This window comes from Macrosteles quadrilineatus, unplaced genomic scaffold (genome assembly GCF_028750875.1).
Source record: "Macrosteles quadrilineatus isolate MER2022 unplaced genomic scaffold, UCM_ALF_1.0 Scaffold_1__1_contigs__length_201487025, whole genome shotgun sequence".
In the NCBI taxonomy this organism is placed as follows: Eukaryota; Metazoa; Arthropoda; class Insecta; order Hemiptera; family Cicadellidae; genus Macrosteles; species Macrosteles quadrilineatus.
The window spans coordinates 154,019,443-154,036,648 of NW_026542594.1; the positions used below are offsets into that span (position 1 = coordinate 154,019,443).

The following is a 17,206-nucleotide window of genomic DNA, read 5'->3' on the forward strand; positions in this document are numbered from 1 at the left end:
AGGCCGAGATAGACTCCACTCCTAGCTCTTCATGTATATGCCTGTTTCTAACAAACCACTCACCGTTATTCTTAGAATTTTATTTTGAATCACTTGAATTTAGAGGAGTTTGTTTTTTGATATAGCTAATCCCCAGATAGGAGGCTGAATTTTTAGTTCAGGATTAATTTGGCCAACAGTGTCATTTGGAGGCTTCTGATTGGCTGAGGAAACTCCATTACCGGAACTATACAGTTTGCCGTTATCGGCCTCGGTGGTATAGTAGATAGGGTGCTTGACTGATAAACGGGAGGGCCGGGTTTGAATCCCTCCAAGAGCACTAACTTTTTATCTAGGATTTTTTCATTATCAGCAAGTTTGGTTGGTTTGGTTAGGTTATGACCTTATAATTTTAACATTTTAACATTATAAAATTGAATTTGAACCATTTATAGTTTTATTTTATGAACAGAACAATTTTTCCGATTAAACCTTTATTAGATTTTTCATTATCAGCAAGTCTGGTTAGTTTGGTTAGGTTATGACAGTTTAATTTCATGATTTAAAAAATATAAAATTGAATTTGAGGCATTTATTATTTTATTCAATGAACAGATCTAATTTTTCGATTAGTAAACCTTCAATAGTCAATCAGAAGCCTCCAAATCACACTGTTGGCATAATTTATCCTGAAAAACAAATCGTGCAGATAGGAGATGCAAATGTAATCAAAGGCCGAATCATTGATTTGTAGATTAGATAATTATTAATAAAACTATTGATTGGTTATAAGTTAAGCAGAAATAAACAAAACCGTATACCAATGGTAATACACATACAAATAATTTGGGTCTGACTTACGGGAGGTATAAATGAGGCAACGATGATATCATAGATTAGTTCAAAATTCTTCCATTGGACAGCGCTATAGTAGAGAGCACAGCGCGTAATTTTTATTTCACTATTAGTTTTGCCATCAGTGTCATTAATTTGGAAGCTTCTGTTTGGGTTCTGATCCATAATGTCACACTTAATTATAAAATTTAAAAAGTTATAAAATTAATCTTATAATTTTTTAATTATGAAACTAAACTGTCATAACCTACCCAAACTTGCTGATAGTGAAAAAATCGAATGAAGGTTTACTAATCGAAAAAATAGTTCCGTTCAAAAATTAAATTATAAATGCCTCAAATTCAATTTTATAATTTTTTTTATTATAAAATTAAACTGTAACCTAACCAAACTTGCTGATAATAAAAAAATCAAATAAAGGTTTTAACCGAAAAATAATTCTGTTGATAAAATAAAATTATAAATGCCTTAAATTCTTATAAAAGATGTACAGTTAAGAAGTATTCTATGCTAAATCTTTGACAAATAGTTAACGGCTCCGCGGTGGGATTCGAATCGCCTACTATCAGTTTATTAGCCAGGTACGCTGTCCAATACAACACCGAGGCTCATGGCTCTACTCCGTATCGTTGCGGTAATGGTGTTCCCTCAAGCTCAAAGAAGATATCTGACAGATGACGTAATCGAAGGCTCTTCTATACCTTCCTTGAGTAAATACCAAATAATTACATCTGATTTTAATAAGGTAATACATTGGTAGAATAACAAACAAATGAGTACAGCTGAGGTATTTAGGTATATGAAAAGTACCCTTTGGTAAGGAATTACGACCTTAAAGGGCAATTTATGAAAATGGATAGTTTTGCGCAAGGTTTCTCGTCATGACGAACATTTAAAGTATGGTTTATTAGGGTGTAACTTTTAGTTTTCTCAAAAGTTCATGGGTACTTTGGGATTTAGATAATAAAGCTTAATACCCCCGCCGCAGCAAACCTGCCGTCTAAGCGAATTTCCATTTGGCCGAATTGATTTTCAATTGATCTATTTAAATAACATTAGGTTTAACGAGTACCTAGGTTTGCTGCTACAAGGAAACTAATAAAGTAGTGTGTTTTTAGTAAAATATTTATAGCTTACTATAAAATAAATAAATTTGCCAAGTTTGATCAAAATATATCCATAAACAAGCAAACTACAACATTTTACAATATTCTCCATAAGAATAACATGGGAATTTTAAATTTACCATTTTTTTAGTTTTCTCCGTAACCAATAACCGTACAAAAACACTTTGATATACTGAATTGTTTTTTTTTTAAGCTCTTTAAGAAGGTTTAGAGAAAAATTGGGAAATTTTGTGTTTTGAGGGTAAGAAGTGAGAAAAACCAATTTTTACCCCATAAAACCCTGTTCCCATAGTCCGATCATGCTGGATCGCGAACTCATTCAAGTTTATCCCGCCTTACACCTTCAAACCAAATTTCATCAAAATCGGATAAAAATTACTCAAGTTATCGGTTTCACGGACACATACATATATAAATCTATATATATATATATATATATATATATATATATATATATACATATATAAAAATTTGAACGAATGGTGTTTTTGGCCTCTGGGGACATTAAAATGAAAAAAGTAAATCGGTCCCGGGCCTAAGTCTTACCATGAGACCTACGGTAATAGCTACTTCCCTATAGGGAAATTCGCTAAAAGTTGGACTTTTTCCCTCAAATTAAAATAGTTATCATACGAAATTAAATTATGATAATTAAAATACAATACAAACATGTTTACTTTCAGGCCAACGACGTAAGGTGTTTATGTTTATTATTAATTCATATCGCATTTAAATTCACAGTAAGTTGGATTAAGCAATGGACTAACAAAAACAAGTAGACTTCTCATCCCATTGTAAATATTGAAGCTCATTTTTGTGTCTAGTTCATGTCCAGTCCGGTGGGTGGTGATACTGATCACTAGGATTGAAGAAATTGTGTTTCTATTATTTTAGGGTTGATTTAATGATTTGTGCTTCACCTATACAGTTCACCGGACAGAACTGAACTAGCAATACAATTGGCTTCAGCTGTTCCTTGAGGATAAGAAATCTACTAGAATTAGGGAGTATGTTTAATCTATGATTAAGCACTAACCACAACAGACCCCATGTCATGGTACTTTTATACATATTAAAATACATGTAACATATGGTGAGATTAATTTATTCTATGATGGTGGGCCTTGATTATGGAGTCCAATAGTCACAGACTATTGAGTAAACGATAGTCGTCTCGTCAGTCTTCTTTGTTTGACTTTTGGTCCATATGTTATTAGGTTAATAAAAAAATGTCAAATTTTTCATGGTGAACATTCATAACAACATAACATCGTGAAGTGTCATTTTCTTATTGTTTGTATTGTATTGTATTTTCACCACGATGAACTGCGATTCCACATACTAGAAGATCACATTAATTTTAGATACATTCCTACGAATATACATTTTAATAATTAATTGTTGATAGCATACATCCAAAACGATAATGGAAGCCTGCATTGCAGTTGAAAGAGAAATTGATAAAGTACTAACTAAATTTGGATGTATCAATGAACATGCTGAGAGAGTAATGAGAGAAATTTGTACTCATTTTGAAAACCTCAAGAAAGAATTAGATGATTGTAAGTAGCCTTCGAAACAATCCAGGCCTTTAGCTGATTACATTTAACAGGCTTATTATCTTGAAATCAATGAGATTTAGATTTGTCAAGTCTGTAAAAACAAGGCCAACTTAGTAATAAGGTACCTGATAACCAAGCCCAATGTATATTTTAAGGCCTGTCGGAGAAATGTATTGAGCAAATAGGCCTAGGCCTAGTTGGGTGGCATCGGGTTGTTGACCTGAGATCCATCCTGAGAAAAAGTCACTAGTAGGCTGAGTTTAGCGTTTTGATGGTTTAAAACTGAATTCAGCGGTGGGGCACACGGGAGGGACTAAGGCTAACATATCTTGTAGTGTCAGCGTTCGCCGCTAGGACTGCTAAGTTGAAAAAATTTAAATTAATTTTTAATTTTTTGTTATAAAATTAACTTTGTAATTATTAAATTAAAATTACAAAATAAATTTTTAATTTTTAAAATTAAATTGTCATAACATAACCTAACCAACCAGACTTGCTGATAATATAAAAACTATATAAAATAAAAATCTAATTAATGATAACTTATAATTTTTAATTAATTATAAAATTAATTTTAAAATTTAGTATTATAAAATTAAACTGTCATAACCTAACCTAACCAACCAAACTTGCTGATATGAAAAATTTGTTGATAAAAAGTTAGTGCCACCGGCGGGTTTCGAACCCCGGACCTCCTGAACATCTACCCGAAACGCTACCAACTTTGCCACGAACGCCGCTGAAATCACATCGTTTCGTTACGGTAATCGTGTCGCCTCAAGAGAAGACATTAACCACTAGAGATATGACGTCACTACACCTGAGCCTTAGTCCCTTCCGTGTGCCCATTCCCTGAATTCAGCTTAGTTATTCTTCATAAGTTTATTGTGCTTTCAATTTTACAGTCTTAAGTTATGGGTAGAGAACTAACTTAGCTGATTGTAAAAGGAAAGCTTTCGTTAGCGAAGCCATCATCCATTTAACACTCATTCTCAGTAATCTTTGCATATAAAATCAAACTTAGGCCTACGCACCTTGGTGTCCCGACATTGTTCATGTTTAAGTTAGGTCTCATCTAATCTTTCGGGTAGACTTCCATAACTTATTTGTTGGCACAAACAACCAAATGAGAATATCGATTGATATATGAAGAAAATGCTTTATTTTCCATTAGGCATGAAATGTAATAGGCATCGTCATAACAAAAATAACAATATACAATTTTCATAAAAATTAAAACTAATATGCAAAAATCACACAGCAAACAAAACCAAAAACAAACCAAAATATCAAATGAAACAATCGAATAATCAATATTTTCACTCGGTTGTTTGTGCCAACAGATACGGAAGTCACCCAATCTTACTAGGCCTATTTAGGCTATAGGCTATCGGGCAAATGTTTTAACTCTAAAATTAAATCCACGTCAATCTCATTGGACATTCTCAACAATGAGTTGGCTACAAAAATAAATTTTTACGACCAAATGTCTACATTGTGCTGAATGTCCAGTAAATATAAAAGTCCATAATCAGTTAGAGTTTAAACTAGCCTAGTATATTATTTAAATTTTAGGCCTATTATTTGCAAGTGCTAAGTTACCCTGGCCCAGCTGAAACCAGCAAAAATCAACCTTTGAAGAGCATTTTAATTCATTTTAACCCTAGGAGTGGCCAATGTTAGAAGTGGGGAATGGCCAACCCATTTTGGCGATTTTGCAGACTTTTTTTGAAAATTCGTAAAAATTCAACCGTACAAGTAAACCTAGCCAACCTCATATTCATTTTGTTTGGAAAGAACAGGAGAATCTAGAAATAGTAATATCATAATGATTTCGATAGTGTATATTATCGGTAAAGTGAAAAAAATAAAGAAATGAAATTTCAAAAGCGGCCTCGGTATTTTTTTTTTACGGATTTTTTTATGGGAAATTCATTATATAGGCTACATTTTGTAGACAATCTAATTCCCTACATAGAAATATATAACATGTTAGGAAAATATTTTTTTTTATAAGTTTTTGGGGCGAAATATAATGACAAACGGAGAACCGAAAAAATTGAAAACCGTACAGTGTTAGTTTATGTTGTAAAAAGTTCTATAATATATGTGTATACTAATAATGATATATACATGTTTGTAAAGCTAATGAAGTAAGGAATCAAAAAAAGTCATAAAGTTTATGGTAAAAATAACTTTTTATCTATAAACATATGTATATAAAATAATGTTTTTATATTTTAGCGATTTCTCGAGAAAAAAAATTCACAGTACTTAGTATACAACTTTTGTACCAAATTTTTTAACTTCAAACCAACATAATAATCTTGTAGTGTATTCAATTACCTACATAAAAATGTATAACATGTTAGAAATATTTTTTTTGTAGGTACGTAATAGGGACATAATAATACAATAACCGCAAAACCGCAAATAAGTGTAAACTATAGCCTACAGTGTTTGCTTGTGTTGTGAAACATTATGTAGGCTGATGATATGTAGCCTACATATTTGTAAAGCTAATGAAATAAGGAATCCAAAAAAGTCATAAGTATGATGGTAAAAAGTTATTTTCACCTATGATTAGGCTATGAATCAATTTGAGAACGTTTTGAATTTTTTGCGTATTTCGAGAAAATGGAGTGTACAGTATTTAGTAGCCTAGCCTATATAATTTTTTTACCAAATTTTTTACACCCAAACCAATATAAACATGTTGTAGTGTATTTATTTACCTTTATAAAAATGTATAACACCTTGGGTACCTATATCATTATATAGGTACAACAATCTCTGAATGTCAGAAACGTCATTTTAGGACATGATGCTAACAAAATACAGTAGTAGGCCTATTTAGTATAGGCTATAACTTTTTTACAAAATTTTTTACCCCCAAACCATTATAAACATGTTGTAGTGTATTCATTTACCTTTATAAAAATGTATAACACCTTGGGTATATCATTATATAGGTACAACAATCTCTGAATGTCAGAATCGTCATTTTAGGACATGATGCTAACAAAATACAACCTTTTATGAACACTATTTCACACAATTCAGTAATATTTATGCATGAAGATTACTGTTATACACACACACAACACTTCACTAACACTAACACTACGAACTAATAACATATTTAGTAATAAATCGCGGATAAAACTATTACCGGCAACAACACAAACAAACAATGGCAATACAAGACAGCTGACAGACAGTAGCAGTAATGACTCACTTGTCGTCTACATGCGAGCATACAGAAAAATAACCCTGAGTGCAGGGCTGCCACTCTCTGAATCTAAATTTCTTCCTCTTCAAAATGATATACTATATGACTAGTAATAATAACTTTCACTGTATATAATTCGTATTTTCCATACTGTCACCAGACGACTGTTGGCCATTTGTTAGAAATTTCGAAAACAGCTGTTTTCATAAAATCGTACCGATTGTGCAATCAATATTTAGTTATAAATATCACCACCACAATGAAGATAAAATCAATGGCTATCCAGTGGTACCACCCGCAACATCCCAAGACGAAAATTACCCGAGCAGGGTAATGCCAAACAAGACGTGTTTTGCCAGTTCCCAAGTGTCGGCTGCAAAAGTCGTACCACGCCAAAATTTCATTTGATTTCTAATCGTCGTGACATTGTTATAAACCTGCTACAGGGTTTGTTTTATGTAATCAAATGAAAGTTCAGAATGTGATCTTTCGAATGGTATATATATTATTCTCATCTGAGTTGATTGTAAGTGTTTTTTTTACCGTTAAAAAAACTTCGGCCCATACGGTCACCAGACGACATTGGCCATTCTAAGCATCAACGTCATACCGTCACCAGACGATGGTTGGCCACTGCTAGGGTTAACCATTCGACAAAATTATACATTTAGTAGGGAAAACTACATAATACAGTAGGCCTATGAATATACATAACCTTCGCAAGCACAGTTTTATCTGACAGTTTCAAGCCAAACGAAATGCTTTGCAATTAAATGTTCACCCGGATATTAATCTTTTTTATCTATGTTTGATATCCAATGACTGAACTAAAAAAAACAGCTTTACAGATCTATGAGGCATAGCCCAAGTTATGAATGAAAGCTATATATTCCACACTGGTTTAAAGTACCTAGTTAATACTACTGATCATTGCATACTTTATTCCGGTCGATATTTTCACTATCAAAGGTGCTCTTGTATTTTCTGTGAAACACTGAGAAATAAGGGCACTAATGTGTTACCAACAGACACTCAAAACTTAAAATTAAAGACAGAATCAAATGAGGACATTTACTTCGCTATAATCAAACCTATGTAGGCCTATAAATAAAATTAGGCCTAGTAGGCTATTTGAAAAATTTTGTAGTATCACCGTTTTGTAGTATATGGTCACATTTACTTATAGTGCAGTGATTATGCTGATTGTAATGACAACTTATATTACCTATTTTTTAATCCCAAAGTGAAATCCCATGTTTAATCCCGAAATGGCGTCAAAATGACTGCATACCATTAATGTACAATACACTTAAACTACAAACTATTGATAATCAAACAAGGTGCACAGAAGGAGCCTCCCCGAAGATTGTGACCATTAGACGCTATGAACGACATCACAATCGGGCGCACCCCGGGCAACGCTGACATGTCAGCGGCAAATCCTTCTACAACCGGACGACTTCGAAAAATGAATCTACCTAAACGGTCTTTTACATAGCCATTAGTAACGATCTCGATTAATATCGAGGGAATATCGAGAGACAAAGAAGTACTACTGTCTGATATGTGCAAGACGTACGAATGCGACTTCCTCCATGTGCAAGAAACACACCGGGGCATTTTAAAACCTAGACCCAACATAGAGGGAATGAGACTGATTCTAGAGAGACCTCATGATCAATATGGTAGTGCTGTTTTTGCCAGGCCATACATTGACATCACCTCAGCTTCGCTTACTGAGAGGAACAATACTGAGATACTAACGGTCAGGACACCACAGTACAGTGTCACCTCTTTGTATAAGCCTCCCGAATCTCAGTATGTATTTACAGAGCCCGATATTTGGTTTTTGAATACATTTTGCAGTGGACTGAAAACCGGGTTTCTTGTCTTGACCTTCAAATTATTTTTGTTATCGTTTACTAAGAATTAAAACTTCCCTTCGGCTTTTGACTTAGACCTATCCAGAATTATCTATGTAAATTTAAGAAATAATTTAACCAAAAAGTATTTCCTTCTACTTTATAATACAGTAGGAGTAGACTTTCAGTATTCCAGCAGATTTTTCAGATTTTTGAAACAATTAAATATTTTTTAAATATTGCTGAGACTCAAGAATTGCCTGTGTATAATTATAATACAAGGAGTAAAAATTATTTAGCTAAAGAAAAACCAAGACTTGAACGTTTTAAAAATAAACCTTCTTATATTGGAAACTATATTTTTAGAAAACTTCCTAGCTTTTTAAAAAAAGAAAAAGACAAATCTAAATTTATGAAAAATCTGAAGGCATTCTTATTTGACCTTGCACCTTACAAAATAGAAGATTATAGTAATTTCAATTTAAAATAATGTAGCCTACAGTATTTTGTTTAAATGTTTCTTATTGCTAATTTAGGTAGTAAGTAACAATAGACACTATTCATGTACGAAAATTTGTACTGTGTGAATAAAGACTCTTTGAATCTTGAATCTTGAATATAGGACCGTGATACTGCCGAAATTAGTGATACTGCGGGATTACTGGAATGTCATCAAACACTTAAAATGCACTTAAAACATGTCTCCGAAGATTGTGCGATCAGAAACCGCTATTGCCACGATCGGGCATGATGACGATGACGTTTGCGTAACTTTGGGAGATGATGATAATGTCTACACTATCACTAGATAATCATGATTTTGCCGCAATAGCGCATGACGACGATGACATATAACCGTGACCGCGGGAGGCGATGATAATGTCTAAACGACCGCAGGAGATGTTCATGATATTGCCACGATCGAGAAAGATGATGATGACGTTTCCGTGAGCGAGGGATTGGATGATGTTGTCAACACGGTTGCGTGAGATAGTCGGGATTTTGGAAGACCTCACCCGTCAAGAGACACCGGATTACTGGAGTGCCGGAGTGGCGCAGTGCCGGATTAGAGGGGGTCTTTGGCAAAATTGCGTTGAACCCCGTTGATGATATTAAATCGCCTTTCTCTTACAAAAATTACTTGAACCATTGAATGCTGTAGATTGTGCATCCTAACTTTCTCTTTGGTAAGCTATGTCTCATATTGATTCCAAAAATTGTACGCAGTTGACTATTTTTCTGTATAATAAATATCTAGTTCTCAATTTAATAATTTGGCTAGGCTATCAACCATCAAAGTTGTGAATTAATTAGTGTTTTGGGTTGTTTCTAAATCTACTTTATCCAGTGTATTATAATAATGAAAGATCTTTTTAGGTCCTCCCGATCATGAGTTGACAGCCTCGCAGATTATTATAATGAAGCAAGCGATGAATAAAGTTCGGGAAACTGTACAGAGGCTTGCCACAGACCACAGAGATCTTCATAGTACTGTTTCCAAAGTAGGAAAAGCTATTGATAGGGTAAGTAATACTTTGATATATGCTTATTAACCAGGATTACCATATATTTTTGTTGACCATAACCAAATCACACCTCATGGGTTAGGAATATTCCACTAATAAATAGAGGTGTGCGGATAGTGAAATTTCATTTCGGATCGGATAGTTGAGGCTCAGTTCGGATCGGATCGGATATTGGGAGGTTCGGATTCGGATATTTTCGGAGTCGGATAGTTCGGATCGGTTAATAATAAGCTGCATATGCATTTTTAACCTAAAACACTGTAAAGCTGTGTAAATAAACTTAAATGACGATTTTGAATTATAGAATTTAAATTAGCCACGTCCACAGTTTTTTCTCTCTTGAAAATCACAATTCACAACATCTATTTTCAAAAGTTGGTTGCTTGAATGAAGTACACTAGCAGCCGAAATCTACACACAACACTTTAGCTCAGCAGGACTGATGTCAAACGTTTGGGCTTGTTTACTTGAGGTTATGTTTTATGTTGTTTCCTGGTTCTCGCAAGACAAGGAGTTCTATCTTAAGTTTATTTTCACATTGTATTTCCTTACGTTTTTGGAACGGATTATTGGCCTTAAGGGGCATTCTGCGGGTTTGCCAAGTTTAGAAAACATCACTAATGCACTAAGCTGGGCTCTAGATTTGATGTTGTGGCAAGTTAATTAGGGCAATTAGGCTTTATAACTCTGTAAAAGGTGTCTATCCCTGAATTTATAAATTTTATTCTACACTTATTCACTGCCAAACATAATTCAGTAGAGCCTTGATGAACAGAGAATTACACTAGCCTACATAACTTCATTACCCCAAGTAAAATACCAAGATAATTTTTAAAATTGTATTTGAATAGTATAATCTTAGTTTGTTAAAAATAGATTGTATATTCAACAATTATTGCAGTCCATAATGGTTAGGGAGCCTACCAGTAGACCGACAAGATACTTGGTCGTCTGGCCACTAGACCGTCTTTTTTAATTAAATAGATAAATACTGAAAACCAGTACGTCGACAAGTTATTTCATCGTCATTCCAGTTGACCGGCCTGTAAAACTAAATTATTATATACGAGAAACCTACTTGTCGTCAATCGACCCGACCGACTTACCACTTGCTCGTCTTTTAGGTGGGGATAGGGGGCAGAGTGGGAGGAGCTAACCGGGGATTACCCAGGAGTTTGAGGCGCTTCTCGTGGTTGAACCACGTCGCTCGAGGCTAGAAGCCAGTCTTGCCAACTGAAAGTAGCCTAGCTCCGTCGAACACTACACACTCGGCGTGTTTATACAGTCTGGAGTTTAGTTGACGTTGGCGCGCAATTCTAATGGATAGTTTCGTCGTTTCTATAGCAACCGTGAAGTGACCTCGTTCTCGCGCATTCCTCTGCCTTTGTATTATTTAATCTGCTTTGAAAGATAAGACTCGCTTATGTGCATTGACTATTGAATCAAATAACAATATCATTAGGGGGTTTTGATCGTTTGTTTGGATAAAACTACGTACCGTATATTGTAGAATTACATTTGTAGTGTGGTAATATGGTGTATATATATATATAATTAATACGCTACATGAAACTTTGTCGGTTGAACTCCTCCGCCATTTCTTAACCGATTTTATCCATTGACATCTCATTGGAAAGAGCGTGTCGCGTAGATTTGCCAACTGGCCTTACATCTTTTACAAAGTCCCTTGGGTTCTGCCCCAGTGGCTTTGAAAGTTCCCATGTTATCCTTATGAAGAACATAATTGTTTACATTTTGATCAGCTGTATAATTTAATTACTGTTATTTATTTTTCGATTCAATGAAACGCATTGAGTAAATTTATTTACTATTTGAGTTTGTGTAAACATAACCCCCAAAACGAAAACGGACCGTGTTAGTATGGTTGTATCTTGAATTTATATATTTATCGTTGCTTTGTGTCGCTATGACAGATCGTGTTAGCATGATTGTAACTTAAATTTGTGCATTTATCGTTGTTTTGTGTAGCTATAATTTGTTTATTTGTTGTTTTTTTCTTTTAAATGCCTCCGACGCGACAACAACGAAACATAGAAAGGAGGCGTACACGTCAGCACCTGACCCTGGACAATCTCAACTATTAGGTTACGAATGCGAGCTAACACTACCCCTAAAAGACTTTTCGTTCTCAATTTGACCCTCCACAATGACATGTGTTGCCTGTACAGCGAGGCATTTTGAGAAGGAGAAAACCAGCCGGAATGCTTAAGGTTTATCAATAACGAAGATCAGGGATTTAGGTAATCAGGGTCTGAGTTACACAATGGTAATATTTGAGTTGACTCTTTTTAAACTCTTTTTAAACTTTGAGTTAAACTTTTTTAATTATGACTGTTATTGGTTTTGAAATAACCCCTGTAATACTTTGCAATTGCTTGAATTTGAGCAACATGTACACTAGTATATATATAGGACCTGTGTATAATTTTGGGTAACATGGAGGTCAATTTACCTTGTGTAGGCCTATATCAAAAAAGTTTAATATCTTAAATTAATCCAAACGATTCATAGTAGCCAACAGGCACAAAGTATTGTAATTATGCAAGATGTTGTAAATTTCAAACATGTGTAACAGTTAAGTTTACTGCAACAGTAGTTCGTTAGGATTGCCTATTTAAGTAAGTTGTTATTAGGTGTATAAGTCGTTCATCAAGCGTCATGAGAAACGAAATCTGTTATAGAAGTGAAAAAATACAGTTAATCAAATGGTGCTGTATATAAAATATCTGCAAATAAAATTAGAGTTTTGTCTGTACACTGTTCAGAATGACATATTTTCCTCCTCGATAAGGGTTTACCTCCTCGCAAGCTATGTCAAAAAAGGTGTAATTGTAATTTTACTAAGAAAATTAAATCCAAAAAAAGGACTGGTTAATAGAACCAGATTAATGGCGAAAGTTATGAATGATGAAGTCTTGAAATTATTACTTGAAGTTCAGCTGGAAAACGAGTGTTCCTCTAAAATTCGTCCTCGAAAAGTTGGTCTTTATCTGCTAGAGCTGCATCCCCTGCTTACAGCATGGGGAATTGTACGTAACAATTTCAAGATGCCGCGCTTTTGATGATCTAAAAATAATGGTTAAAGAACAACGAAACCAAGGTCATTTGGCTGAAGACATTAGAGTGTTTACAAAAAGACATGGTATGTGAAGAGTTTCTTATTTAACATTTTAAAAGTAAGATAAACATTTTAACTGGTCTGTCAGTCAGTATTCTAAGCCTACTCTGTTAAAACCTTTATTAAAACAGTATTGAGCTTAAGATTTTTATTTACGGTTAGTTAAAAGTTAAGCGCTTAAAATTCTTCCTTTTTTTGTATTGAGAAGTTAAAAGGTAATTAAATTTTTTTAATGATTTTTAAATAGGTACTGTAGGCTATAGTTAATATTAACTGGAAACAACTAGTCTATACTAGAGTAACAAATTACAAAATACAATACAAAGGGAAAGGGCATTCCTATGAATGCTATTGAGCATTGATTATTTAATGTATTTGGGTTTTATGATGTATTACTAACCAAAGGAATACTTACTAACCAACCGCGATACCAGTGACTTAATAACGGTCAACAGATGTTGGGTATCACAAGCTTAAAGGATCGCTAGACAAAGTTGCCCGAATCGCATGGATGGTAAAATAACTTCTTAAGAGTTAAGAATTTTATATTTGAATTTCAACACAAAAAATCTTTTAAAATCAATATTTCATTTTCTCCGTAATTTTCTCTCTACAGCTTAAACCATACATTTTCGAAAGTTTAAAAATACCATAATCGGATTCCTCACCTATTAAAACATACATTTTGACATACGGATCAATATATTTGTACAATCCGTTCCTTAATAAAAACCTATATATTGTCATAATCGTCGCGCGAAATATAAGAATTTGTATCGACCTTATGGCTACATTTTCGATCATAGTTGTAATAAACATTATGAATCGGCATACTTTGGGGTAGGAGTTAAGAATTTTATATTTGAATTTCAACACAAAAAAATCTTTTAAAATCAATATTTGATTTTCTCCGTAATTTTCTCTCTACAGCTTAAACCATACATTTTCGAAACTTTGAAAATACCAAAATCGTATTCCTCACCTACTAAAACATACATTTCGACATACGGATCAATATATTTGTACAATCCGTTCCTTAATAAAAATCTATATATTTTCATATTCGTCGCGCGAAATATAAGTTTTTGTATCGACCTTATGGCTACATCATCGATCATAGTTGTAATAAACATTATGAATCGGTATATTTTGGGGTAGGATTTAAGAATTTTATTTTAGAATTTCAACACAAAAAATCGTTTAAATTATATATTTGATTTTCACCGTAATTTTATCTCTACAGCCTAAACCATACATTTTCGAAAGTTTAAAAATACCATAATCGGATTCCTCACCTATTAAAACATACATTTTGACATACGGATCATGGTATGTCCGATTCGTGGTTTAATTCGATTCGTTACAAATTATTCAATTAAAATGCCATCAAAAACTACTTTCGGCCAGATATTTGGTTGGAATGTGGAATATCTTAGCTATTGTATAAAATTATAGCTTAACTAGTGTACATGTTGCTCGAAATCGAGCAATTGCAAAGAAGTACAGGAGTTACATATAAACAAATGACTTGTTAAAAAACTAATAACAGTCATAATTTCCGATGATTTTAAAAGAGTCAACTAAAAGATTATTAACTAATGGAAATACTCACAATTTACATAACAGTCCTATTCCAGTTTAAAGGGTTATTTTTTAACTATCAAACTGCCCATGGACGGGAAATGGTAAGCTTACAATTTAAGTCAAAATAAAAAGTCTGTCAGCTTTTATAATGTACTGTACCTAAGTTATTTAGCCAATTTGTAGACAATAAGGTATAGGCTACAAACTCTACAGAACTCTCATGCTTCCATGGGGAGCAACTAATTATTAATATTTAATTCCTAACAACAGCTGGAGTTTCAAAACAATGTTTGTTTCCCGTGTTAATCTTATGGAGAAATACGAAACTTTAAAGGGTCCCAGGGCCTCATTCTCTAATTATTTACCTAAAAAGAAAGTTTCCTGCACAACTTCACGTTACGCTCTTTCCAATGACACCAAAAACATGTCAATCGGTTCAGTAGTTTCGGAGGAATAATTGTCACAAAAATCCTGCTTGCGTATTAAATAAGTATAGATGTGACTGTGGACCCAATTTTGTACTAAACAAACGCTGTTGTTTGATCTCGAGTAGCCGACCCAGTGTTAGCATCAAGAGGCCAAAAACTAGGAACGTAGCGCCAGCCACGTCCCTTTCACTTTCAGCAATTTTACAACCCTCGCCAACCCTACACATCCAAAGACAGAGAGAGAGAGGGAGAGAGACAGTAAAACAGCTGTCGAAGTCGATCGGGTCGACCTAGCCTCGGTCGTCAACTCGCTTTCTTTTTCTTCGCCTACAAGCGTTTGAATAGGGGCGCGGGAAAACTACTTGTGTGATGCGGCACGCGTAATACCGGAAAAGGCCTTCGGGTAGTTCTAGAGCGCCGCCAGAATTGGGTCGCTGGAGTCGCGTTTTAGTTGCCACTTTACTATTGAAGATTCTTAAGTGGCAAAAGAGTTTATGACGAAATATACCCCCACCGCAACAAACCTGCAGACTAAGCAAATTTCTATTTGCCTGATTGGATTTACACTAAAATGACTTTTTGAAAATATCACAGTTATTCCATATTTAAATAGAATAAGTTTAACAAGTACTTAGGTTTGCTGCAACAGGGAGGGTAAAAGTGTGTTTTTTTTTTGTAAAATAATAACATTTTATAAATAAATAAATGATTTTTTTTCTAATTTAATGCAAATATTTTCATAAACAAGAAAACTACTACAGTTTACTTATTCCCTGGTGTGAGTGAGGGTATACATTCAACTCTAGAAAATACGCTGGTCAACAAACGACAAAGAGCCGCCGATGTCTAGAGTTTCCTTGGATGGGTGGCCGACCGACCGGTGGTCATAGGGTGACGACACAAAGGGGGTGGTAGGCGGGTATCCGTGTCGGCCAGTGAGTCAGTGTTACCGGTGTTACTTCAAAGATGAATTATTGCCCTCGGGGAATCCCGAGGTAGGCGCGGCGCCGCCAGCTCGACACTTGTTTCGGTCACTGGTCTTGGTTGATTGTTTCGTTTTCGTTTTACTATCTTTTGATACTTTTACATAAACGATATAGCCATGATATATTACTAATGAAAATTCAATAAGTACATTGCACACTAAAAAAAAAAAACTTACATATAGGATAGTTCATGTAAACAGTTGTTGCTTAAATCGTTTGGAACTCTGGCCACGTCTATATTCTTCATTAGATTGAACTTAACTGCAGGCTATTCAATAGACTGTGAAAAAAAAACTGTGAATGATTTTATGTACTTGGTTTTTTTTTATAATTATAGCAAAAGCTACCAATCTTTGTCATCCGCGTCATAATTCTTGAGCTAACTACTTCTGCAGTGATATACCTTACACGTCACAAAACTGTATTAACCCTAGATCCAGTACCTCTGCTCCAACTAGTATTATAACATTGCCGTCCAGGAATCTTTGAACATATAGTTTGACAATAATTGCATGGATAGTACAGCCGTTTCAACAAGGATTTATTTACTATATGTTCTTAAAACTGAAATTAATTAGAAATACTATTAAAATAAATTAAATTAATTAATTTGATGTGAATTTAGCTTTAGTTAACAACACTCATACAAGTTCATAAACATAAACCAAATACAATTTTTTTTAATAGAAACGATTTGCAGGGTCGTCCAGATGAACTTGGAAATAGTACCATAGATAAAAGGAGTAGACATACTCTGTCATACATACATGTCTATACTCCTTTTATCTATGATAGTTCATTAGAAAATCTGAATATACAGTAGTGCCGTGCATTTGAAGTACTTACTCAGAACACAGACTTACTTGAGGACAGTTAAACAATAAAACGCAAAGATCCACGGAAGTAAAGACTACATTATTTAGTAA

General features: G+C 34.1%; 1 protein-coding gene across 1 annotated transcript in view; it reads left to right on the forward strand.

Moving 5' to 3' along the window:
• The first annotated feature begins 3,164 nt into the window (after positions 1 to 3,164).
• Positions 3,165 to 17,206, forward strand: part of LOC128987761 (E3 ubiquitin-protein ligase RMND5A) — a 33,777-nt gene continuing 19,735 nt past the window's right edge. The window contains exons 1-2 of the mRNA XM_054408776.1: positions 3,165 to 3,523; positions 9,995 to 10,140. Of these exons, the coding sequence (XP_054264751.1) occupies positions 3,388 to 3,523; positions 9,995 to 10,140 (282 nt within the window). The 5' untranslated portion in view covers positions 3,165 to 3,387. The remainder of the gene's footprint in view (positions 3,524 to 9,994; positions 10,141 to 17,206) is intronic.